Genomic DNA, 26883 nt, shown 5'->3' with positions numbered 1-26883 from the left:
TATGGGACCTTTGCCAGTATCTGCAGTGATCTCAAAGTATCCTCATGACCTCTAGAGCATCAATGAAATGTCACCCATCACCACACCCTCTTCTTTGCAGGTACAACTATGTGTCATAAGTCTGTGTATCAGCCATATATCTTTCTTTAGCAAGTGTTACTCAGTATTATATGAACTGAGTATGACACAGCTTCTATCTTTTGTATTTAAACAGCTAAAGGCCTTCCAATGCGCAGCCTGTTCATCAGACTACTAGTGAGTATCACATACCACTTCCACCATATCCCACCAGACCCCTTTTCCCAAGTTCTTTGCTGGCATTTCTATACAGCTTGCCCATGGAGATCTTAAATTCAACTCAGCTTTTATCCTTATGAATTTGATGGTTTTATTTCCAGTCTATTGGTTATCAGTACAACATACTGCTTACATTGTACAGAAACAGCCAACATGTGGATTGTATAGAAAACAAGATAGCATTTTACAATATACTTTAAAGCCCAGAGAGTAAGACCTGATGAAATGATCATGTTTTGAATACTTTGTTGTGGATTTTCAGGTAATATCTTCTTATCCCCAATGGGATGTCGAAAGGGGAACCTCTGTGTTGGCTCTTCTCGAGCACCTGATTCCTGCAAATTACCCATTTCTAGTGGGACTCGTAAAAATGAAGATTCCCCCCCTGATAGCATATTTAGAAGGTAAGACACCAACGCATGAGCCAGTGAGCACACAAATTAAACAAGCATTAATGGCATTTAAACAAGCATTGACAAAGACAATAATTCTGGGGTTCGCTGCTAGCTTTTAGGCTTTGTTCACGCTTGTATTTTTTAACAGTTTTTGTAAAACTTTTTTGTGGGAGGAGACATCAGGAACTCACCAAGATAAAAAACATATTGTCTAAAGCATAAAATATTGTTTTGGTCTTGAAAAGTCCACATTCCCATAGTAGTTCCTGTAACTAAATAAAAATACTCTGTGTGTGAATACACTCCTTGTGTAAAAGTAGAATGTCATCACTCTGTGAATTTAGCCTAGGGCTGATTGGCCCATTGTGAATGCTGTGGAGGACAGAAGAGAATGTGTTTGATATGACACAATAGATCAACGAATGAGGAGGTCTGTATAAGTAAGCAACAAAAAAAAAGAAAGAAATACACACAGTCATTTTTTGTGGCCGGTTGCTGCCATACTCCAAACCGCATCGACAGAAGCTTCATACAAGTTCTGGGTTCCTTCCTCATGTTGACAGCATTGGTTTGCTGAAAATCAGTTAGTGACAAAGCTTCTGCAATGAAGTGCTTCAGCTGTCAGACGCAGGCTTGATCACATAAAGAAGCGGTATCTTGAGTCCATGTTTTAAAGTGCACATTTGCTCAAAGATTCCATGAACATAGAAAAAATACTTCTTCAATATATCCAAGGCCATCATGATTATTACACTTCTCAGATCCGGAACAGGTCTTATATTTCAATTGTGACTTATTTTAACAATGCAGTATCCCCACTTCTTCGAAATTATTGAGCTTGAAAAAAGACCACAGGTGGCTTCAATATAAAACACATTTATTAACACCAAACGTTGTCTCTACTTTTATATTAGAAGCAGGTATTAGTCAGGGTACATGGGAGGGTAGATTAGCCTACTTGGGCATAACATTGTTTGTATGAAGAGTAAGGCTGAACAGAGTATTTCACTGCCAATAATATGTAGGAAAATGTTAGGACACTGGTTCAACCATTAGTTGCAGTTAAAAGAAATGTTTTAAATGTTGCATATCTGAATTCTACTATGTGAGAATTTGCACAGTGAGGGACATTAAGAAGAGTTGGTGATATTACATTGGTAGTAATGAATTGATATGTATTACTGTTAGGTTGCACACTCTTGTTTTCTAAAACAGAAGACATATTTCAGCCTGTGTATACCAGATATCATGCCGAAGGGTTTTAATGGGTTTTTAGATAGATATTACTTATTATAATTTTATTTAGGTGAATTGTGAAGTGTTAAAATAATTTTGGTCTTGGATATAGTAAAAGAGTATTTGTCTATGTGTATGTAATTTTAGAGCAAGTATGCACTTTTAACTCTGAACTATGATGATGATCCCCTTTGTGATCATGGCTGCACCTGACAGCCGAAATGCTTAAGGGCAGAAGCTCTGTAATACACTGATTTAAGGAGTTAAGAGTAACATCGAGTGCACATGAATAAGTGAGGGCCTTGAAATCAATTACTAGGTGAGGCTGAGCCAACAGACACATTTTTCACACTTTGAATTGTGTGATTCTACTTCTGCCAGTGCTTGGTATGTAAGCCCTTGGCCTTTAAAATGCATCTTGATGTTTACCTTTACTTACCTTTACTTACCTCTATATCTTTTTTTCCAACTGCTATTTCAGCTTCAACGGAAAGAACCTTTGACTTGGCACTGTGGAAATGCATCCTTGTTTCAGTAAGGATTATTTGCTAATGAATGTCACACATGACTCTTGACTCTTTGTTTTCTTCCATACCCGCTCATTCAGAGTGAATATATGCAGAAATTTAATTCACCCCTTCATAGTGTTGTTCTGCTACATGGTTGCAATATTTTCACCATATTTCTATTGTTTTTCTGAATTATGATCGTTTCTATGACCTTGATTATGATTGGGCACAGAGGGGGAGAAGCTGTACTGGGTACACAACATTTTCCTAGGCTGTAATATCTACCAGCAGCATTAATAACCTCTTTGGCCCAAGTTGACACTCAGAAAATTGAAAATTATGTACTTACTGCACCTAGTCCTGCATGCATAAGAGTGTATCCCATGTTTTACTCAGGTAAATTACAGGCTCTGCTGTGATTAATCCATTACTCATAAATTTGACTGCTGTTGCACAGGGCTAAAAATGTAGCCACACACTGGTAATCGGGTACTCTGTCTTTTTTGTCCCAGGATAGTGACAGTAGCGAAAAGTTATTTTTCTCCATGGATTGTCACAATATTTCTCTTCCTGCCCACTGCTTTTTGAATTATCAGTATGTTGATATTATGCAGTCGGCTTGTCACATGATCAGTGCTCCCTATCTTCATCTGAATTATCACTCTTTCACCGTTCCAGTTCAACCTTGTGATGGCCATATAATAGCTTTCTCTATTCATCCCTTGGTTAGTCCACTACTACTTGGTTCCTTTTTAATTCCCAGACAGTCATATTAACTGTATTTTGACGAGGTCATTACACTCCACTGTGCTATTATTATGCTCCTTGTTGGAAGGTGGAATCTGAAAACATGGTTGCCCCCACTTTTTTCCTGGTGTTTTGATGGTTTTTGACTTAGTTTGGCTGGGAACCTGCTAGTCAGGTCCCCAGCCTGTCTGCTTTCTCTTATAAATTGATTCCATGTACTTTAGATACACTGCAGATTGTATTCTAGGGTATCCTTATAAATCCCTAGTACCCAGGGCATAGGTACCCCAGAGGCCTCCCAGGGGCGGCAGCATGTATTATACCACCCCTGGGAAGCCTTCCAAAATGACACAACAGGTCTTCTACACCAACCTGTGTAAGGTGGTGCATGCAGCCCTTACTCATATATAGGTTTCATATAGGTATCTATTCACTACACATATGAACCCATCAGTCACCCCTATGCCAGGCCTTATCAATCCTGAAGGCAGGGTGCTGGGATTTGTGTGAGAGGGTGCCCATACATGAGCAGAGCCCCTCTATCTTCCGGGGTTGTTAGTGATACAGCCTAGACCATATACTCTTAAGTGCGGTATAACCTCGCGGCTTCACAGGACCATGTAGTTTTTGGGTAAAAACACCTTGGAATCATACCTCCACACCAGTAACTGGTGTGGGAGGTATGATTCCTCCATGGTAGACCCACTAGTATGGGGCACCGGGCTACCTGGTACTAGGTTTCCTTAACCCTGGCATCACAAAATGGATGCTGCAGCCACAGACATGAGTCTGGCCACCTGCTACTGGATGAAACTCCGGTAGGGGAGGCCTGGACTATAGGTTTCCTGTCACAGGCAGGCTTTAGTGTATTGGGGCTATGCAGGTGCACTCCAGGAGTGCTTTGAAGTCTGCACTGGGAGCATATTTGGCATCCCTGTGCTTAGCCCAGTTCATACCAGTTGCATACCAGCTACCAGCCCCTGCTCTGGCCCGAAACTGGACAAAGGAAATGGGTTTAGCCATCCCTCTTCCCAACCCCTCCCGTAGGTGGGTACCTAGAGTTTGTCCCACCCTTTCCTTGGGTATAAAGTAGGAACCCCTGACTACAGGACTTTAGATTTACCTGGACAAAACTCTGATACTGAATCCTGGAACTTTGACGATCTACCTGACAATAGATGACTGAAGAATCTCTCTTGGAGTAAAGGAGTTACTCCCCTGCGTGGCAGGCACCAAAGACGCATCTGACCGGTTTGCATCTCCGAAGCTACCGCCAGACTACAAAGAATTTATTTATTTATTTTTGATATTTCTAAAGCGCAGCAAATACCCTCGGGTGTCTTGGCGCTGATAAAAACCAGTTATTTGTGAGGAGGAGAGTAGGGAAAGGGCAATCATTGATCAAACAGCCATGTTTTCAGGAGCTTACGGAAGTGAAGGAGGGAGGGGCTCTGCCTGATGTTTAGTGGTAGAGTATTCCAGAGCTTCGGGGCTGCCACCAAGAAGCGTCGATCACCAACAATTCAAGGTGTTTTATGGGAGTTGTAGGAAGTTAAGACTGTATAAATACACTGAGTCTAACGCGGCGCACAAATGACGTCGTGATACAGCTAACCCAGATGCAACTTGCTCACCTGTGATCAAGGCTACGACGATAGCTGAAATGCGTAAGGAACTAGCAAGCTGTGGAGATATCAAGCAAGCTGTGCATTGCATATTAAAGTGCCTTTTCCGAAAGTCCAGGTCTGCGCTCTTCTTTCTTCGGAATGGAAGCTTTGTTGTGGATATATATATATATATATATATATATATATATATATATATATATATATATATATATATATATATATATATATATATATTACCTACTGGCGGTCGCCAGTAGGTATATATAGTTAGGATTTTTTCTCTATGGGATTTTTGAAAATTCTATGTCTAATAACTTTGGCGTTTGTGGACGGAATTGACTGAAATTTTCAGGAAAATGGAACATTTTGTTTCTGAGCAGCCCCTGACAATTTGGGGGGGTTTCACTAAGGGGGGGCCGAGAAAAAAGGGGGGTCCCAAAACGCATTTACCCATGTTAATTTCCATAGGGCGGTTGGCCTCACTTTTAGCTCGAACGGCTGAATGGATTTGCACGAAACTTGGCAAAATTGTAGCCCGATGTGCCTTTGCTAGGTCTCAATATATGTGCTCCAGTGGATTTTGAGTAATTTAGGTTCAAAAAAAGATATATATCTGGGCGGAGCCTAACCACACATCTGATCTGATTGGCTGTCAGCACTTCATCCAAGAAGTGTTGGCAGCCATCTTGGGACCAATATACATGATAGCACCTCATTAAAAAGCATTGTAGTTAATAGAGGGTTTTAGGACTTTAGTTACATTATAAATCATTTGTTGATGGTACCATACTCGTTTTAGGAATTGTGGTGGGTTCTAAGGTGATTTTACCATGTGAAAAAACCTTCTGCTGTGATATCATGAATATTGTTTGAAAGAAAACTAATATCTCATGATTTTCCCACAGTGGTTTGGAAGGGGATCTATAAGCTAAACTGAAAGCATATTTTCTGTAAATTCACATTATCTTTCTCAGTCATGTGAAAATGAAGTCTGACATTCTCAGTAAAACATGTACATCCAACAAGGACAGAGACTGTCAGTTGATTCCTTTGTGTTCTACTGCAGCCTCCTAGAGTGTTCTAAAGAACAACTAGAGCGCTAACAGTCCTACTTATTACAAAGGTATGGCACACCTGAAGCCATCTTGATTGGAATAAAGTGGTAACTCTTAAAACATTTAATTTAAAAAGAAACAACATGAGGGGGTATATTTTGCCATAGAAAGTATGATTAGTGCTGCAGAATGAAAAATTAGGGCACATTTTGAGTGACTTCTCAAATCCTTTTCTATTTCATTAAAACATTCTGACATGCAGTCTCCCAAAATGGCCACCAGAGACAAAAGAGCCCAAATGTATCCCAAATATCACCCAGATGTAGCCCAAGTATAGCCCAATGACAGAATGTCCCAGAGTGTTCTAAAGAACAACTAGAGCGCTAACAGTCCTACTTATTACAAAGGTATGGCACACCTGAAGCCATCTTGATTGGAATAAAGTGGGATCTCTTAAAACATTTAATTTAAAAAGAAACAACATGAGGGGGTATATTTTGCCATAGAAAGTATGATTAGTGCTTCAGAATGAAAAATTAGGGCACATTTTGAGTGACTTCTCAAATCCTTTTCTATTTCATTAAAACATTCTGACATGCAGTCTCCCAAAATGGCCACCAGAGACAAAAGAGCCCAAATGTAGCCCAAATATCACCCAGATGTAGCCCAAGTATAGCCCAATGACAGAATGTCCCAGAGTGTTCTAAAGAACAACTAGAGCGCTAACAGTCCTACTTATTACAAAGGTATAGCACACCTGGAGCCATCGTGATGGGAATAAAGTGGTAACTCTTAAAACATTTAATTTAAAAAGGAACAAAATGAGGGGGTATATTATGCAATAGAAGGTATTATTAGTGCTGCAGAAAGAAAAATTAGGGCACATTTTGAGTGACTTTTCAAATCCTCTTCTATTTCATTAAAAAATTCTGACATGCAGTCTCCCAAAATGGCCACCAGAGACAAAAGAGCCCAAATGTATCCCAAATATCACCCAGATGTAGCCCAAGTATAGCCCAATGACAGAATGTCCCAGAGTGTTCTAAAGAACAACTAGAGCGCTAACAGTCCTACTTATTACAAAGGTATGGCACACCTGAAGCCATCTTGATTGGAATAAAGTGGTAACTCTTAAAACATTTAATTTAAAAAGGTACAAAATGAGTGGGTATATTTTGCCATATGAATTATGATTAGTGCTGCAGAAAGAAAAATTAGGGCACATTTTGAGTGACTTCTCAAACCCTCTTCAATTTCATTAAAACATTCTGACATACAGTCTCCCAAGATGGCCACCAGAGACAAAAGAGCCTAAATGTAGCCCAAATATCACCCAGATGTACCCCAAGTATAGCCCAATTACAGAATGTCCCAGAGTGTTCTAAAGAACAACTAGAGCGCTAACAGTCTTACTTATGACAAAAGTATGGCACACCAGAAGCCATCTTGATTGGAATGAAGTGGTAAGTCTGAAAACACTCAATTTAAAAAGGAACAACTTGAGGGGGTTAATTTTGCCATAGAAAGTATGATTAGTGCTTCAGAAAGAAAAATTAGGGATCATTTTGAGTGACTTCTCAAATCCTCTTCTATTTCATTAAAAAAATTCTGACATGCAGACTGAAACATGCACTTTGAATACCAGCAGCAGACGTCCCTGGTGAGCAGTAGCTTTACTACAGTGATCTAATGTGCAACTAGAGTGCTAACATTCAGAATTTATGGCAAATGTGTGACACATCTGAATGCCTTCTTGATGGAACCAAAGTAAACAAGCATTGAAAATGCAATAGATCTCGCCCTCGTTTTAAGTTAAAGCCATTCTGTTTGTAATGAGGTGGCTTTTTAGCTTTGCTTTTATTAGTGTTTTTTCAACTTTCATGTAAATAACATGCATCTGTATGCATATAAGTATATGTATGCATGCATTTATGTTTGTATTTATATAGATATACAGATGATATATGTTTATATATGTATGTATATATATATATTCACTGAAAAAACCATAGGTTATAGACCATATATAGTTAGGAATTAGCATTTACAAAACCTTGAAAATTCACTGAAAAAACCATAGGTTATAGACCATATATAGTTAGGAATTAGCATTTACAAAACCTTGAAAATTCACTGAAAAAACCATAGGTTATAGACCATATATAGTTAGGAATTCGCATTTACAAAACCTTATTTTACTCACACAAAACCATTGAAATTCCATATACAGTTAGTTGCACTAACTATATATCGCGCACCCGCAATCCACTGCTGATGATGTCACATATTACATCATTCATGACATGGTCAGTGACATCACTGATGACATCACTGATGACATCTCAAATGACATCACTGATGACATCACTGATGACAACATCCAGTGACTGTATGTTTCTGTAAAGTTAAAATATGTCTTACATATTGAAGAATGAGTGGATGTATAAGTGTCTGGATGAAGGATTTAGTAGGTGCATGACTGACTGTATGAGTGAGTGATTAAATGTGTCTCACTGAGTGCATGGGTTAGTGACTAAACTGTCTTAATTTGTGCATCATGATGTCTGTTGTTCTGTAAACTGTTGCATGTGTTGATAAGTAGCTATATGAGTAACTATATGGGTTATTGATTGGTTGCCCAAGTATTTGTATGGGAGACTGAGTGTGTGTGTGGGTGGCTGGGAGGTGTATGACTCTGTGCATAGATGTGTGAGCAGTTGATTCACTAGATGTATGGTTTCAAAAGTGCATGTGGAAACAGCTGTATGGGCGGTTGACTGTGTGCATGAGTGTATTGGTGAGTGAATGGATATCTCAGTGCTACATGTCAAAGTAAGTACATATGTAAAACACAGTACATGTGAGAGTTGACATATATAAATAACTGTGCATAAGAGCCAGTGAATGTGTGAGTGGCTGTATGGATCATTGTGAACTTGTATCAGGGATTGTATAAGAGAGTAAATATGTGTTAGTATATGTTTGAATAAGTAAAGTTTGTATAACTGTATAGTTGAGGAAATGGAGGTGTGATTGATTCTTTGCATGACTGACTAGGTGTGTGAGTAACTCCATGGATGAGTGACAGTCTGTGAGTGTCTGTTTACACTGATTGTATCTAAGGTTATATTAGAGTCTGAAGAGGTTCATCGTATTATCACATGAATGATATCATCAGTGATGTGATCAGTAATGTCAAATGAGATGTCATCAGTGATGTCATCAGTGATGTCATTTGAGATGTCATCAGTGATGTCATTTGAGATGTCATCAGTGATGTCATCAGTGATGTCACTGACCATGTCATGAATGATGTAATATGTGACATCATCAGCAGTGGATTGCGGGTGCGCGATATATAGTTAGTGCAACTAACTATATATGGAATTTCAATGGTTTTGTGTGAGTAAAATAAGGTTTTGTAAATGCGAATTCCTAACTATATATGGTCTATAACCTATGGTTTTTTCAGTGAATATATATATATATATATATATTACAGTAGTAATATACTGCAGTGGAATTGCATGATTTATGCTTTCTAAGATGGCCGCACCATTCGCATAGGCGCACATGCGATTTCGATACCGATTTTGCAGTGCTGAGAGGCGTGTCGCAATGATGTATTTAAGTAGCCGCTTGACGGCATTCTGACTAAACACTGATGAAGGACTCACGTCCGAAACGCATCTGTCTACGGCTAATGGCGAAATAAAGAAATATTTGCCTGTACCCTGGGAGTGCTGAACTTTGTTTCACAGCGAAAGAAATGGAGTATGAGCCCAAAAAAAAATAAATAAATATATATATATATATATATATATATATATATATATATATATATATGTATATATATATATATATGTATATATATATATATATATATACATATATGTATATATATATATATATATATATATATATATATATATATATATATATATATATATATATATACCTATCTTGTGTGGTTCTCCTTTCATTTAGACATTCAGGAGGTTATGATCTGGTAAGCCGAGCTGCTTTACACTCCTTCAAGACTTAGCCTTAAGGCTGCTCTCCATAGCTACCACTAGGATAGCTTTCAATAAAGGTTGTCTTAAGCTATCATCAAGATGGGTTGTTTGGACTGGTGCAAGGTGCCCACTATAACTAGTGGCCAGCATATGCCAGACCAACTTCTCACATTGGTGTGCAGTGGTTGGATTCAAGCTTGCTATTGCTTTACCAGATAATCTAATTGAGTGACTAACTGAAAACCACTATAGGTACATAGGTACATATAATTCTGATGGATACATCTGCCAGTAGATTCCTCACCTTGTGAATATCCCCTTGTGACAGCAACATTCAGAAATTCTCTTGTATCTCTTCACGCCGACGTGGACGTCGTCACAGAACGTACGATTCAGAAAAGGGGGTGGTGATGAACAGAGTGTCTGAATTAAGCAGACCACTCTTACCCAGTCAAAAGATCAGGGCTTGATCCATCACCGTTATTTAGCTCACTGCACCATCCCAGCTCAGAACCTGGCTATATGCAAATCAGTCTGTCCCTCGCCCAGTGCATCATGGGAACAGGGCAGACTAAACTACCAAGCCAATTCTTCACCAGAAAGGAGACAAGCTTCCGGGGACCGGTTTCTGGCATTTCAGCCGTCGTCGGCCCGGCTTGCTTGAATCCTGATGGTGCAGTGAGCAAGGGACTCATGTCTGAGTATGCCCTGCCACACCTATAGTGGCCAAAAACGATTCAGAAAAGGGGGTGGTGATGAACAGAGTGTATGAATCAAGCAGACCACTCTTACCCAGTCAAAAGATCAGGGCTTGATCCATCACCGTTATTTAGCTCAGTGCACCATCCCAGCTCAGAAGTCAGAACCTGGCTATATGCAAATCAGTCTGTCCCTGGCCCAGTGCATCACGGGAACAGGGCAGACTAAACTACCAAGCCAATTCTTCACCAGAAAGGAGACAAGCTTCCGGGGACCGGTTTCTGGCATTTCAGCCGTCGTCGGCCCGGCTTGCTTGAATCCAGATGGTACAGTGAGCAAGGGACTCATGTCTGAGTATGCCCTGCCACAACTATAGTGGCCAAAAACGATTCAGAAAAGGGGGTGGTGATGAACAGAGTGTCTGAATTAAGCAGACCACTCTTACCCAGTCAAAAGATCAGGGCTTGATCCATCACCGTTATTTAGCTCACTGCACCATCCCAGCTCAGAACCTGGCTATATGCAAATCAGTCTGTCCCTGGCCCAGTGCATCATGGGAACAGGGCAGCCTAAACTACCAAGCCAATTCTTCACCAGAAAGGAGACAGGCTTCCGGGGACCGGTTTCTGGCATTTCAGCCGTCGTCGGCCCGGCTTGCTTGAATCCTGATGGTGCAGTGAGCAAGGGACTCATGTCTGAGTATGCCCTGCCACACCTATAGTGGCCAAAAACGATTCAGAAAAGGGGGTAGTGATGAACAGAGTGTCTGAATTAAGCAGACCACTCTTACCCAGTCAAAATATCAGGGCTTGATCCATCACCGTTATTAAGCACAGAACGTACGGCTTCGCGAGCTCGGCTCCGCTGACGTCACTGACTCCATAATAGGACTCTGTCGGTGTGATGACATCAGTTCCCTTTTTTCCACGTCGTTGACACTAACGGTTTTAGAGGGATCCTCTGTAGCTATTGAGTAACTCTGTTACTGTTTGTTACTTTCAGTGTTTTCTTGTTTCTTTGTCTCCTGTCGAGATGTCCTCGAAGAAGACCGGATTCAAGCCATGCGGAGAATGCGGGAGAATGATGTCGATCATGGACCCGCAGGGAGATTCCGTATGGTGCCTGTCCTCAGACCATGATGTCCAAGGGTGTCCATACTGCACAAAGATGAACCCCAAGGCCCTTCGTGAAAGAAAGGCGAAGCTTCTGATTGCCAAGATGAAGGGTAAAAAGGACAGGAAGAGCTCGCAGTTGTGTTCGAGGCGGTCAAGGTCCCGTTCGAGGTCGCCTTCGAGTTCGTCATCTGGGCATGCTTCCAGGTTGACAAAAAAGAAGCATAAGAAGAGGAAGCAAGGATCTTGACACCATTCTGGGAAGGATTCGGATTCGAGGCCGAAGTCGCCAGTTAGAAGACATCGTAAGGATGATGTATCTCCTTCTCCGGTTGTTCTGGATCCGGAAGGTAAGGCTTCGCCCATGGAGTCGCCGGAGCAATCACAGGCTCCTGAGTCGAATCCCTCTCCGGCGCCGTCTCGAACACCAACTCGAGAGGAGGAAGAGGCTCCCTTGCCTGAGGTTTGGATGACTCTGGCTCACCAACCCGAGGAGCAAGTCGACAAGAATCCCGTGCCTCCTCGGGAGCAGCCTGTGGGTTCATACCCTCAATTTCCAGGCCTGGGACAAAACCCTACACAGTATTTAAATGCTATGTATGGTGTCTTCACGAGAGCCATGTACCCCTCTGGAGCACCGGTTGGTCCCATCGGTCTGATGGCCTTTAATCTGGGAGTCCCCCAGACGTATGCTCTGGCGCCGTTCATGCTATTTATGTTGGCGCCGGCACCACCTTTGCATCTCTCGGCGCCGCCGACGTCTTCGACACCGATTCCATCGTCACCGGCGCCAGTTCCTGTTCGACCTCGAGCACAGCGACTTGGTCCTTCGGCTCCGAACCCGACCCCGGCTCCGGCTCCATCTGAGTCGATTGCAGATCCGCCGACGCCGTTCCCGAAGGAGAGGTCGAGACTTGAGGGTCAGCGACTTCTAGAGGAACAGAGGTACAGAGAAGTGGAGATAGAAGAAGGTGAGCTGCAGGAATCGGAAGATTTCTTTGATGACCTAAGGTATGCTAGTGGATTGGAACTGTCTCCATATTGGTAGTTATCCTCTGTCCCAGATGCCCCTTCAAAAGATGTGGCGCCATATCATGTGGTCATCAAGAAAAAAGCAGAACTGTTGAATTTAAATCTGCCTACTGCGGAGTACAAGTCAAATATATTAACAGAAGTACTCCTCTCTCCATCTTCAGTGGTAGAGCCTATGCTTCCTTTTAATAAAGCATTGACAGAGCCAATCTTGGAAGTGTGGGGTAGGCCTCTTATGGCTCCAGCAGTTTCGAAAGCTGTCGCAAGAAGATATAGGGTGGCTCCTGGAGACCCAGACTTTTTATCTTCTCATCCTTTACCAGAGAGCTTGGTGGTACAGGCAGCCTGCTCCAAAAAATCTTCAGGTGTTTTCCCTCAGGTGCCTGGAGACAAAGACTCTAAAAAACTAGACCAATCCACAAAGAAAGTTTTTTCTTCAGTGAGCATGGCTCTCAAAGCAACAAACGCCACATGCCTCTTAGGGTTTACATCCATGCTCTGATGGATTCTGTTAAACAGTTGGCCCCTAAAATTCCAGAGGAGGACAGGCAGAACTTTAATGAGGTGCTTGTTGATACATAAGCTTCTGCTCGACAAGTCATCCAGAGTGGTTTGGACACAGCTGACTCTGTGGCGAGAGACATGGGGTCTTCTATTGCCACCAGAAGAGCAGCTTGGCTGAAGACTTCCGAATTCTCTGCTGATGTCCAGGCTGCCTTAGTGGATCTGCCATTTGATGGCTAGGGCCTTTCTGGGAAAAAGGCTGATGCTGCGTTGGAAAGATTCAAAGATAGCAGAGCAACAGCCAGGTCTTTGGGTCTACAGTCCAGAGGAACTGTGAGTAGAAGGTATAGGGGATTTGGAAGGTCCTCCTTTCGAGCCTACAACCAGCCGCAACAGCAGCAGCAACAGCAAAATCTGCTGTACAAATCGTACAGGGGCAGACAAAGAACTCGTCCTCGAGGACGTCAAGCTTCCTCCTCCTCCTCCTCCTCTTCTCTTCCCACCCCCCTCCAACCTCAGCAAAGCAGCCCTATATCCGCCATTCCGGATCATGCGGGTCCTGTGGGGGGTCGGCTTACCTATTTTCTACAAGATTGGGAATCGGTCGCATTGGACCTTTGGGTTCTCAATCTTGTGGAGAATGGGTATGCTCTTCCCTTTCGGGAATTCCCTCCAAGTTACCCTCCTTGTTAGGAGTTTTGCTCAGAGGACCACCTGCTACTTCTGCAGGAGGAAGTCCTGGCGGTACCAAGAAAAGGTGTGATAGAGGTGGTTCCGGAGCAGGAAAGGGGTCAGGGATGCTACTCCCGGTATTTCCTGATACCCAAGAAGGATGGCAGACTTCGTTCGATCCTGGACCTCAGGATCTTGAACCTCTTTCTGAAGCAGGAGAAGTTCAAGATGCTCAGGTTCTTCAAGCGCTGCTGGAAGAAGACTGGATGGTGTTGATCGACTTGCAGGATGCATATTTTCACATCCCCATCCTAAAGTCACACAGGAAGTATCTCCGTTTCACGGTGGGTTCACAGCATTACCAGTTTGCGGTCTTACTACTGCACCTCGAGTCTTCACCAAGCTGATGGCTGTGGTGGCAGCACATCTCAGAAGGTCAGGGATACTAGTATTCCCTTATCTGGACGATTGGCTGATCAAAGCAGAATCTCCATAGAAAGTGCTCCATCATCTGCAAGTCACAACTCAGTTGTTGTACAGATTGGGATTTTCGATAAATGTACCCAAATCTCACCTGGTGCCCTCCCAGCGCAACCTGTTCATAGTTGCTGTACTGTTTACAACTGTGTGTCGGGCATTCCCTCCTCCTCAAAGGATTCATGACATACAGGAAATGATTCCTTTATTTTGCAGTGGAGCGGTCGCTCCAGTCCTGAAGGTTCTTTGTCTGCTCGGTCTGATGGCTTCCTGCATTCTGCTGGTCAACCATGCACGCTGGCACATGAGGGCACTCCAGTGGTGCCTCCGCAGGCAGTGGTATCAACACAACAGAGATCTCAGGAAGTCTGTGAGGATCTCAAGAGAAGCTGCAGCGGATCTGACTTGGTGGGGCATGGAAGGCAATCTGTCTCAAGGAAAGCCTTTTCAACTGCCTCCGTTGGTGGCCACAGTGATAATGGATGCATCCACCCTAGGGTGGGGTGCTCATCTGGGGGATCTGGAGATCAAGGGTCTTTGGTCTCGAGAGGAAAGGTTACTCTACATCAGTCTTCTGGAATTGCGGACAATTCGTTTGGCGCTCAAGGCCTTCCTCCCTTCCTTTGCGGTCAGTCGGTTCAGGTCCTGACGGACAACACGACCGCGATGTGGTATGTTAACAAGCAGGGAGGAGTGGGATCGCAGTGTCTCTGCAGAGAGGCTCTGCGTCTTTGGTCCTGGGTTCAGGACCATCAGATTTGTCTGATGGCAAATCATCTGGCCGGAGTTCTGAACGTACCTGCAGACAGTCTCAGTCGGTAGTTCACGGCCGATCACGAGTGGAGGCTTCATCCGGAGGTAGTTCTTTCGACGGACGTGGGGAACTCCTCGGGTGGACCTGTTTGCCACTCCCGAGAATGCTCACCGCCCGTCATTTTGCAGCCTCCAGTATCCGATGCAGGGAGCTTTGGGGGACGCGTTTCAGTTGAGTTGGGACTGAAGACTCCTTTACGCGTTTCCTCCCATACCCTTGATTCCTCGGGCTCTGAGGAAGATACTTCAAGACCGGGCCCAAGTCATATTGATCGCCCCGGATTGGCCAAGAAGGATGTGGTACACAGATCTTCTCCACCTCTCCTCGTGCCCGCCACTCCGTCTCCCTCTGAGGGCAGATTTCCTCTCTCAGATGGAGGGGCAGGTTCTACACTCCCACCTCCAGACCTTACACCTTCATGCCTGAAGATTGAACGGGGCAACCTGGATTCTTCTTCTCTCCCACATGACGTGGCGGATGTCATTTTATCGGCCAGGCGTGATTCCACCAAGTCTACCTACTCTTATAGATGGTCTAAGTTTGTCTCTTGGTGTGGGGAGAAGTCCATTGACCCTTTGAAGGCTCGATTGTCTGACATACTTCAGTTTGCTCTTTCTTTGGCTCAGCAAGGGTTTGCTGTAGCTATGGTCAAAGGTTATCTTTCGGCCTTGTCGGCATTTCTCTGTCTGCCGGATCAGCCGTCCTTATTTAAATCTCCTATTGTTTTACGGTTTTTAAAGGGCCTTACAAATATATTTCCTCCTACTCAGAATCAGAAAGTACTTTATTCGGCTAAAATCATTAACCATGAAAGTAACAACAACATAAACAACATACTACATAAAAAAACTGACTTAAAAGTAGACATACTAATTATATTTCACTTATACTAATAGTTTTCCTTAATTTCAAGACATGTTTAAAGTAGTTTAAAAGAACCACAACAGGAGAAACAGTATCCATTCTCTGACATTCAAGGAATGCTAAGCGACATCTTTTTAAATTCATATCTTTGAGAAGGGGAATTAAAAATTTTCGACGGGGAATAGAATAAAATTTACAGATAAATAAAATGTGGATGTCGGATTGGGACGAGGAATCATCACAGGGGCAGGTAGGTAAAGTCTGTGACCATAAATTCATCTTTGGGAAGGACAAAAGTCTAAAAACAAGATTCAATCTAAAGCGGGTTAAAATAAATTGATCAGAGTTTGACATCAACAGGGTCAAATAGGGCTGTAGTTTTACTCCAGTCAGTATCTGATTATGCCAAGCAACTGTCTTTTTACTGGCCTCTGCTCTTCTTTTTTTATCCATGAGGTAATCCAAACTCAGTTTTTTCAAAGATCTTCTGGGTATAGTTCCCATAGATAATGGATAATCAGACTATAGGTAAGGGTCAGCTTCCTCAGGGAACTGAGCCTAGCCTTTATGAAGGAACTGCCACAGAGGTAGTCAGGCCTGGCCTGGCAGCACCCCTGATGGCAGGGGACCCTTCCAACCCGGCCCAGAGCAGGTAATCTGCCCCTCTCTACCCTCCCTCAGTTAGCCGAGGGCTGCAGAGATCAGAAAGGTCAGTGGATCCCACAGGGCCCACTGTCCAGAGGAACCCCCCATCAGCAGATTAGTGGCACCCAGTCTAGTAGCCCTAGCCAGGTGAAAATTCCTCAACCCCCTGAGGGATACCTTTTGACAGTGAATAGGGACCACCCCCATATATACTCTGTTGGGCAAGGGTAAACCTGGGACCAAAAGGTTCCAAACCTGCCTTGTCCCTCCAGTGTTCCACCCAAAGGGACTCAACCCCCAGCTATAGGCAGCCAAAAGTTAACCCCTAGAGTGAAGTGCAACTCAGGTGTGGAAAGAAAGGCATCCATGGTGACCAGTGATCTGAGGAAGCTGAGACCAACTTTATTAGGGCCTCACTTCCATACTCAGATACCTCACCAGCCTTTTACTTTACCAAAACACACCACAGGTAGTAATTCCCCATGGTGGAGACCCTCTCATACCCTTAGGGTGAGGGATTGCTTAGTGGACCATAAGACAGGGGGTAACCATGCTAGTGCAGGTACTTCCTAATAACGCCACTTAGTAAATAAAGGCTCAACTGGGTAAGGTTAGCTTATCTTCTTTCATTTGGGGGGGTATGTAAGAAGGTGGAATCTGACTACATCGTTGCCCCCACTTTTTACCTGGTCTTTTGATGGTTTTTGACTTTGTTTGGCTGGGAACCTGCTAATCAGGTCTCCAGCCTATCTGCGTTCTCTTATAAAATGGTTCCATGTACTTTAGATACACTCCAAATTGGATTTTGGGGTACCCTTATAAGTCCCTTGTATATGGTATACTATGTACCCAGGCCATAGATACCCCAGAGGCCTCCCAGGGGCTGCAGCATGTATTATGTTACCCCTGGGAAGCCTTCCAAAATGACACAACAGGTCTGCTACAGCAGCATGTGTAAGGTGGTGTATTCACCCCTTACTCAGATATAGGTTTCCTATATCTACCTAATCGCTACACATATAAACCTATCAGTCACCCCTATGGCAGGCATTATCAATCCTGAAGGCAGGGTGCTGGGTTTTGTGTGAGAGGGTGCCCATGCATGAGCAGAGCCCCTCTGCAGCCTTCAGAATCTATCTTCCGGGGTTGTTAGTGATGCAGCCTAGACCATATACTCTTAAGTGCAGTATAAACTTGTGGTAAATGCTAACTTTAAAAGGGCTGCACAGAACCATGTTGTGCTTGATGTCAAACACCTTGGAATCATACCTCCACACCATTAACTGGTGTGGGAGGTATGATTCCTCCATGGCAGAACCACTAGTGTGGGGCACCAGGCTACCCTTTACCAGCTTTTCTTAACTCTGGCATCACAAAATGGATGCTGCAGCCACAGACATGAGTCTGGCCTTCTGCTGCTGGACGAAACTCCGGTAGGGGAGGCATGGGCAATAGGTTTCCAGTCACAGGGAGGTGTAACTACCTCCTAGACAGGCTTTAGTGTACTGAGGCAGGTGTCCCTGTTCATAGCCCAGTTCAAACCAGTTGCAGAGGATACCAGCCCCTGCTCTGGCATGAAACTGGACAAAGGAAATGGGTGTAGCCACCCCTCTTTCCAAACTCTCCCATAGGTGGGTCTCCTGAGTTTGTCCCACCCCTTCCTTGGGTATAAAGTAGGAACTCCTGACTACAGGACTTTAGATTTACCTGGATGAAACTCCGATACTGAATCCTGAAAGGTCGACAATCTACACAACGCTAGATGACTGAAGAATCTCCCTTGGAGTAAGGGAGTTACTCCCCTGCGTGGCAGGCACCAAAGACGCATCTGACCGGTTTGCATGTCTGAAGCTCCCACCGTACTCCAAAGAATTTTCAACACAGGAGGTGTGTTCCCAGACTTTCCAGAAGTGAACCCGAGGTCTCAGCAAGGCTGAGACCCGTAGACCTTGTGGGGACTGTGGAACAGGAACCCCTGGACACCGTGCACATTTGCAAGTGCATATGCTTCTTGGTTATCCTTGAGGCTGTGCTCTGGGTTACTTGTAGCCCAGACCCCGTGCAGCATTTCCACCAAAGATTGTTGGCCTACAATCCATGAGTGTTCCGTGAGCCGACCCTTTGTGTTTTCTCTCGAGGTACCTTTGCATTCCCTGGTTCGTCAACCTGTGGGTCCCTGAGAAGGCAACTTTAACTTTCCTTGGGCTTCCCTAGTTGCTTCAGACGTGCCCTGACTCTACATCACTTGGTGAGTCCCCGGGACCCTGCTGGTCCACACCGAAGCATCTTTTCTCCTTCTGCATGGGTTGCTGTTGCTAAGACTTGTGTTCAATCTGAGCACCGATGCCGCAGCACTCGACATCCTTTGTAGGACAGCTCAAATCTAGCTCTTGGTCATTATCGATGCCTCCTGGTCCTCGTTGCTGCAGAGTCAAGCTTCACCTCTTCGCACCTGAATCACCTGACATAGGTGGGCCTCGTCTATCATGCCCCTGTTCACTGGCAAGTGACCCAGACTCTGTCCCCTCTGCATTCAGGTCCTTCACATCTTTGATCCAGGCTAGGATCACACCAGACACTTTCCTTCTTCACGACAGCAGCACTTTGCAGCAGGTCGCCATTGAAAATTACAATTCCCAACACCATTTGACACCTCTGCACCCGGCTTCCCTAGGTGAGGTAACTTGAGTTCTCCGGTGCTCCTATGAGTGTTGGCCCTATAACCCCTTAAGTCTAAAGGGGTTTGCTCAAAGTCCTCTCCTAAGTGTCCTTAAACTTTAACATTTCAACCATGACTTTCCCCATAGGAGGGTCCCGGCGATTCTACAGGCTCTAGACCTTGTGTCGTGGTTCTTATACCACTTTCTTAATATATGGTTTGGTCTCCCCGTGGGGCCCATTGTATATTGTGCTATTTACTTGAGTTCTATCGTGTTTATGTTGTGTACCTGGCTCTGTAATCTCATAAATTATATATATATACATACCTTGTGTGGTTCTCCTTTCATTTAGACATTCAAGAGGTTATGAGCTGGTAAACCAAGCTGCTTTAAACTCCTTAAAGACTTAGCCTAAAGGCTGCTCTCCATAGCTACCATTAGGATAGCTTTCAATAAAGGTTGTGTTAACCTATCATCAATAAGGGGTGTTTGAACTGGTGCAAGGTGCCCACTATAACTAGTGGACAACATATGTCAGGACAACTTCTCACTCTCCAGAGATGCAAATTTATTTTCCTTGTGTTCAGTCTTCACCCTTGTTAACATTAAATTTACATTTGGCCCCCACGCTGGTGATCGAAGAGTCTATATGTTTGCATTCTGCTCCTATGTATGTGATATTGTTGCACAGTCCCCGTCTGCTTTCTGTCTGGATTGCTGCACTGTTGCTCTTTTCACAGTATTTTGCTGGAAGCATGCTTTTGTTTCGTGTGTTTCTTTATAAATCATGAACACTGGAAAGGTCTCCTTGTTTCTTCTGACCCCTGATTTCACCCCATACTAGTTAAGCGTTGCTGTATGTGTTCTCTGGTTCTTCTGCCATCATAATATTTCATCATTACTGAGGTTGTTGTTAGCCGTAGTTTGTTCGCTCATCTTCTCAAAGTCAATGCACCCAGACGTCAGCTGTAGACACTGCATTTAAGTATATATTACTGCTTTAAAGTTTCTTTCTGTTTTCTTTGCAGTTCCTGGGGACTATCCTGAAAAAAGTCCCATACAGAGAATGGCACGTCTCATTAATGGAGGAGTTCAACTTTCAGATTCCCAGTTTCGTCCATCATGAGAATGAGGAGGTTAGTGCTGTCAAGGGTCAGCATTAAACCACTGGGATAGTCAATTTAACACAAAAGCAGAGAAGGATAGAACTGTGTATTCCAATTGCACTGTGATTGGTAAAGTTCATTTTTATACTATGGGTACACAGGACTGGAATAGACCAGCCGGAAAAATAAGGTATGGTTCTCCCACTCCCTGTAAAAGCCGACCTACTAAGAATCAGATGGAGATGAACTCCATAAGGTAGTTACTCTCCACCTGGCTCATTAGGAGCCACCACATGTCAGGGTTATACTCATTGCCCCAATGGATCTCCTTCAGTTAAAAGGTACTCTTCATGTTAGAGCCACTCTCCATTCAGTGGATCTGAGGTCATATTCATGCAAAAAGCAGTTTAGGTATTGTTCCTATCAAAAAGCAAAGAAGAAAGACAGGCAAACAAAGAAGGGGGAATCCTAAGGATTATTTCCTGGTGCCCTCACACATCCATGAGGATGTCATGAATCATAGTGCGCATGCAATGCCCCATGGGCCCCACAAAGTGCATGTGTGGGCGTTTTGAATGTGAGTGTGGAGTGAATGTGTGCAGTGATGTGAAGGGAGACTAAAACTGTCTCAGAGATACCAAACTTGACTTTAATGTAATGGTTCCCTTGGAAGGATTTAAAAAATATAATTTGATAGGGGCTACTACAGTGGTGTGATGTACCCAAGTAGCCTAAATCTGTGAGTGTGGCCAGGTTGACATCTTTGGCCCCAAACAGCCTAAAAAGATCCACAACACTTCTTCAGGACCCAAATAAACAGGGAAACCCCTTCCCTACCCCTAAGACGTGAAATGCAATGTAGGTATTCCCTCAGAAGAAAATACCTGTATTAAAATGTTTAAAATTGATTTTCCAACCTAGACAATAAATGATGAAAATAAAGGAAACACACAGTAAACAAATGTTTTATATGTATGGTCCAATACGCCACCAGAATGTCTTTTCCAGCTCACTGTATCATAGTGTCTCCAAAGGTAAACATGTACATGCTATTGTTGGCGCTGATCAGTCGCCACAACCTGAAAGATGTGAAAAAAACAAGCTAGTGCATACAATATAGCAGAACAGGCAAGTGGACATACGTGGAATGTGTAATTGGAGTGATTGTTCTCAGGTGTGGTGTGTACGGCCCCTGGAAGGAGGGATGACCAAATGGCCAATGAGGAGAAGAGGGGCAAGCCTGAGCCAATAGGAGCGAGCCCCCTCGTATGCTAGTGCAACAGACGTATCATCCCTCAGTGACGGCCGTCTCAGAGTGTGTAGTGGTCAAATGCTGGCCAGCCCAAAGACACCATGGTTTTTTAAATGGGGCGTCTAAGCAGTAAAATAGGACAGTTGAATGTTTTCTCAATGGAGAGTGATGGTAGGAGAAAAGCATGGTGCACTGGCATATATAGTGACAGAGAGCAAGTCAGGTGCACATAACTGCTAGCCATCCCTCATGGTGGAATCTAGGCCTATTGGTGTCTGTGTTCATATTGGAAATATGGTCCTCCTCATGTAATAAGTAACATGGGTGAACAAGTGGTCTATTTCCAATAGATTAGAGTGCTTGGAGAGCGCTATTTGGCAAAAGGCTAATGAGGAGAAGAGAGAAGAGAAGGGGTACGCTGGTACGCTAGAGCCAATAGGAGCAAGCCCCTCGTGTGCTGGTGTAACAGAAGTATCATCCCTCAGTGGCAGCCATCCTGGAGTATATAGCGGTCAGATGGAAGATTGCCCAAAGTCATCAATGGTATTAGTAAGGGGCCGTCGAAACAAGTTGACACACAGTAAAATGTTTTCTTATTGGAGGGTACTGCCTAATTGGTATCAACAGAAACATTCATGTTAATGAAGAAGAGACCCATGCCAAGTCGTAAAATATTTTTCATAAGCACTGCTTAGTGTGGTGTGAGAGACTCTATAACAGGGCATTTCATATGTGACATGGTGTCGGTGGTGATATGGTAGATCAGATTGCATGTATGAAGAGAATGTCAGTATATCCATGGTAAGGGAGTATCTGATTTTGCAGGGGACTGACTGGGGAATTACACCTCACACCAGCCAGAGGTTTTAATTTTTCAGACATTTACTGTTGGTGGAGAGGCAGAAAATCCACTGTTGCTCTCTTCTGAAAAGGTTAACTAGGCCCCATGAGTTAGTTGCTTCAAAATTGTCCACCGGAGGTCATCTGGAGAGTAATTAAAGTTGCAAAAGTAATTGGACACTTTTGTAGTGCTGTGTCTGCAGTGGATATTGCGCCAGTGCTCCATTATTCTTGGTTTGATGGTGCTTGGGGTCATTCCCACGTAATGAAGGCCACACGGGCAAGTGATCAGGTAGATGCCGTTTTTTGTATTGCAATTAGTGTAATTTTTCTGTATCCAGGTGAACTGGGGACCCAGCTTGACCTCTTTGGAATGTTTATAAGAGGGAACATTCCCCGTAGGACTCACCGGGATAGTGTCTTGTGACAGGTGGTAAGACCCACAAGGTGTTCTATATGAAAGACTGTTGAATGCGGGGCCTGGTGTGTACCAAGAGGTCCTTCAGTTTCTGGGTACACTTAAAAGTAAATCATGGCCGTGGAATCTCAAGTGACCCAGTGCATAAAATTCTCCAATGTTTCATTGTGGTGCGTTTGAGCCGATTGGAGTTGTGGGTGAAGATAAGGACACTAGTAAGGAAATTTTCAGTGGGTCTTGTGTTGGTCTTTAAAAGAGATTCCCATTAATTGTTTCGTGTACTTTTCTCAGCTCGTTTGATAACTCTGGATGTGTAGTACCAGGAGGACAGATTCCTACTAAGTGTTTTGGCTTGAGGGCTATAATCTTTCAAAAAGCTGCAATTTCTCCGGACACAGAGAAACTGCCCATATGGCAAGTTCTCCTATAAGGCTTTTGGATGGTGACTCTTAAATAACAGAAGACTGTTGCTATCAGTGATATTTTATATGTCTTAGTGCATAGTTTCTCCACCTTAATTGAGATTAGTAAATCCAGGAATGGTATCTGCCTTGTTGAGGCAGACTGTGTGAATCTCAGGTACGAGTTAAGAGTACTGATCCAGCATCCAAATTCCTGGCATGTGGTGTTATCACCTTTCCAGAAGACCAGAATAATATCTATGTATCTTCGCCACGTTAGAATGTTGGCATTGAAGGGATTCATGTCAGTAAAGATGCAATGTTCTTCAAAATGGGCCATGTATAGACAGACCAGGCTCGGGGCAAGTGTGCTGCCCATTGATGTTCCTTGTATCTGATGATAAATCCAGGTATTGAATTAAAAAAGTAATTATTCTACGCTATCGTGGCACATTCGATAATAAAGTCGATCAGCGCTGCTGTTGTCCAAATTTGTGCTCTGCGGCAGGCCTCAATGACCTCTATGGTGGCGTCTTGAGGGATGTTGGTGTACAAGGCCTCTAAATCTAAGGTCAAAAGCAAGTTGATTTCCTGTTGATCATTGGTGTCATCAATCAGGTTTAGCATGTCCCTTGTCCTAGAGAACAGTGGTATAAGGTAGTGGTCGCAGAACTTTCTCAAAGGTTCCAATAGAGATCCAATGCCGTAGACGATTGGCCTTCCTGTAGGGGGGCTGTTTTCCTTGTATCTTGTGGGCAATACGTAAAAGTACCGGGTCCTTGGTAATGTATTCACCAGGAACACTGCTTCATATTTAGCTATTCAATCTTGTGCCTCCGCCACATTGACCATGGATTGAATTTGTTTTATCAAGGTCTCAGTTGGATCTGAGCTTATTGAGCGGTAGTATCTCCCATTCGCTAGCTGGTGTGGGCCTTCTTGGTTGTAATCGGTGATGTCCATCACAACAATCGCTCTACCCTTTTCTGCTGATTTGATCACGATCAAAGGATCCTCAGTCAAGGCTTTAACTCATCGGTGTTGTTCTGGATGACAAATTGTTGAAGAACCTAGGAGCTCTTATCTGTGCAGTCTTCTTCAGTATGGCTTTTTCAAAGATGAGGACCTCACTGGGTGTCATGGCTGAAGTAGGTGTCAACTCAGATAGAATCCGTAGTCCTGAGTCCTAACTGTCAGGGGTTTTCCTGTCCTGAAAAAAAATCCTGAAGGCAAACTTGCGGAAGAACTGCTGACTTTGGCTTATGAGACAGAATTGATCTTCCAAAGAGGCGGGCACGAATACAAGACCTTTGCGTAGTACTGCAATCTCGTCTTCGGTCAGAGCCCTCTTTGAGAGGTTAATGACTAGTCTTCCTTGGCTGACTGACTCCTGGTCTGCATCTTTGTTTCTTGCTGTTTCCAGTGCACTTGTGTTTTGTTCCTCTTCTTCTTACTCTGCTCCCACCCAAAAAAGGTTGGGGAAAGGGGTATTGGAAGAAGGGCTGCAGTGGTTTGGAGGGGACATCTGGAATCCAGGGTACCACATTTGTCGGTGTGCTGAAAATGGGGGTATTGGATATCCATACATGGGTGGTGGGGAACCCTTTACCCGTCATTCTCATTGCTGCCCCAACTGTCTTTACTCAAAATGCTGTTTGAAGAATGATGTGTCCTGGGAGATGTGATAGAACCTTAGTCTGAAGAGAGCTTATGCTGCAGGGGGTAATCCTTGTGCTCATTCATCTGGGCATTGATCTCTGAGAGCTGTGAATTGAATGCTGAGATACTGAACCCAGCTTTCAGTGCACTCCGTGTAATGTTGATTTTGAGGATGAGTGCATCAGACAGGAATTTGGCCAAGTTGATGATAAGAATGAGGCAGTAATGTGTGTATTCCATGCAATTTGTGACCATTCTCATCCTGAACACCATATCATCAAGAAACAGGCGTGGTGCTGCAGTAACTAAGAGCCCGTTAGGTGCTATATTTGCTCCAAGGTACACTGAAGTTGTCCTTACTTGTGTGACCACCTTCACCTCCAACTCCGATCAGATCAAATGCACCATTATGTAACATTGGGGTATTTTATGCACTGGGTCCCTTTAGATTCCACAGCCACAATTCACTTTTAAGTTTACCCAGAGCAACCTGAAGGACCACCTGGTATACATGAGACCCCACCCACGTTCAACAGTCCCACATGCAGAAAACCGTGTGGGCCTTACCACCTGTCACAAGACAATATCCCTGTGGAACCTGCTGGGTATGCCCACTCACTAAACATTCCAAAGAGGTCAAATTGAGCCCCCAATTCACCTGGATACAGGAAGGTCACAATAACTGCAATACAACAAAAACTGTGTTGACCTGATCACCTGCGCGTGGGGCCTTCTTTACGTAGGAATGACCATGAGGGCTATCAAAGCAAGAATATTAGAGCACCTGGGCAATATCTGCTGCAGGCACAGCACTACAAGAATGTGCAATAACTTTTGTGACTCAAACCACTCTCCAGATGACCTCCTGTGGATGCTTTTAGAAGCAACTAGCTCATGAAGCTCTGTTAACCTTGAGCAATGGTGGATTTTCTGCCTCTACTCCAACAGCAAAGGTACCAACGATGAAATCCTTTGGTGTGAGGTGAGGTGTAATTCCCCAGTCAGCCCCCTGCGACATCAGATACTCCCTTACCATGGAAGCATTAATATTTGCTTCATACATGGGATCTGATTTAACATATCACCACTAACACCATGTCACATATGGGACGGCCTGCTATGGAGTCTCACATACCACACTAAGACGTGCTTATGGTAAGCATTTTGTGAATGGCCATGGGCCTCTTCATCATTAACACAAATGTTTCTGTTGATACCAATGAGGCAGTACCCCCCATCAAAACATTAACTGCTTAACCGCGGTGTGAATTCTGCCGCGGTGCAGCGGTTTTAATCAGTGGGCGGGGCCGCGTCAGCCAACGGACTTGCACAGCACTACGGAGGTAGTGCTCGCGATGGCCGTTGGCCGACAGGAGCACTAAAGGGGTTAAACTGTCTTAGTCTACTGTTTTAGACACTGCTGTATTAATAACATTGATGACTTTGGGCATTTGACTGCCACACACTCCAAGATAGCTGCCACTGAAGGATGATAATTTCACTACACCAGCATGCAAGGGTTCGCTCCTATTGGGTTGAGAATACCCCTTCTCTTCTCCTCATTAGCCATTGGCCCAATAGTGCGATCCAAGCATCCTAATATATTGGGAATAGACCACTTCTCCGCCCCATGTTACTTTTTAATGAATAGGCCCATATATCCAACATGTACGTAGATGTCAATATACCTAGATTTCACCATGAGGGATGGCTAGCGGTTATCTGCATCGGGCTTTCTCTCTGTCACTATATATCTGAGAGCAATTAGGTGCCCCATAGTTTTCTACTACTGTCACTTTCCATTAAGAAAACATTTAACAGTCTCAGTTTACTGCTAAGATGCTG

General features: G+C 43.8%; 1 protein-coding gene across 1 annotated transcript in view; it reads left to right on the top strand.

Annotated features, from left to right (window-relative positions):
- The first annotated feature begins 228 nt into the window (after window positions 1-228).
- Window positions 229-26883, top strand: part of LOC147691810 (maestro heat-like repeat-containing protein family member 2A) — a 70828-nt gene continuing 44173 nt past the window's right edge. The window contains exons 1-4 of the mRNA XM_086936686.1: window positions 229-255; window positions 560-701; window positions 2410-2462; window positions 20391-20498. Coding sequence (XP_086792812.1) covers window positions 229-255; window positions 560-701; window positions 2410-2462; window positions 20391-20498 — 330 coding nt within the window. The remainder of the gene's footprint in view (window positions 256-559; window positions 702-2409; window positions 2463-20390; window positions 20499-26883) is intronic.

Source organism: Lissotriton vulgaris, chromosome 9, assembly GCF_964263255.1.
Source record: "Lissotriton vulgaris chromosome 9, aLisVul1.2, whole genome shotgun sequence".
NCBI classification, from domain to species: domain Eukaryota; kingdom Metazoa; phylum Chordata; class Amphibia; order Caudata; family Salamandridae; genus Lissotriton; species Lissotriton vulgaris.
Note: the sequence above shows the minus strand (reverse complement) of the source record. Positions and strands in the feature narration are given on the sequence as shown.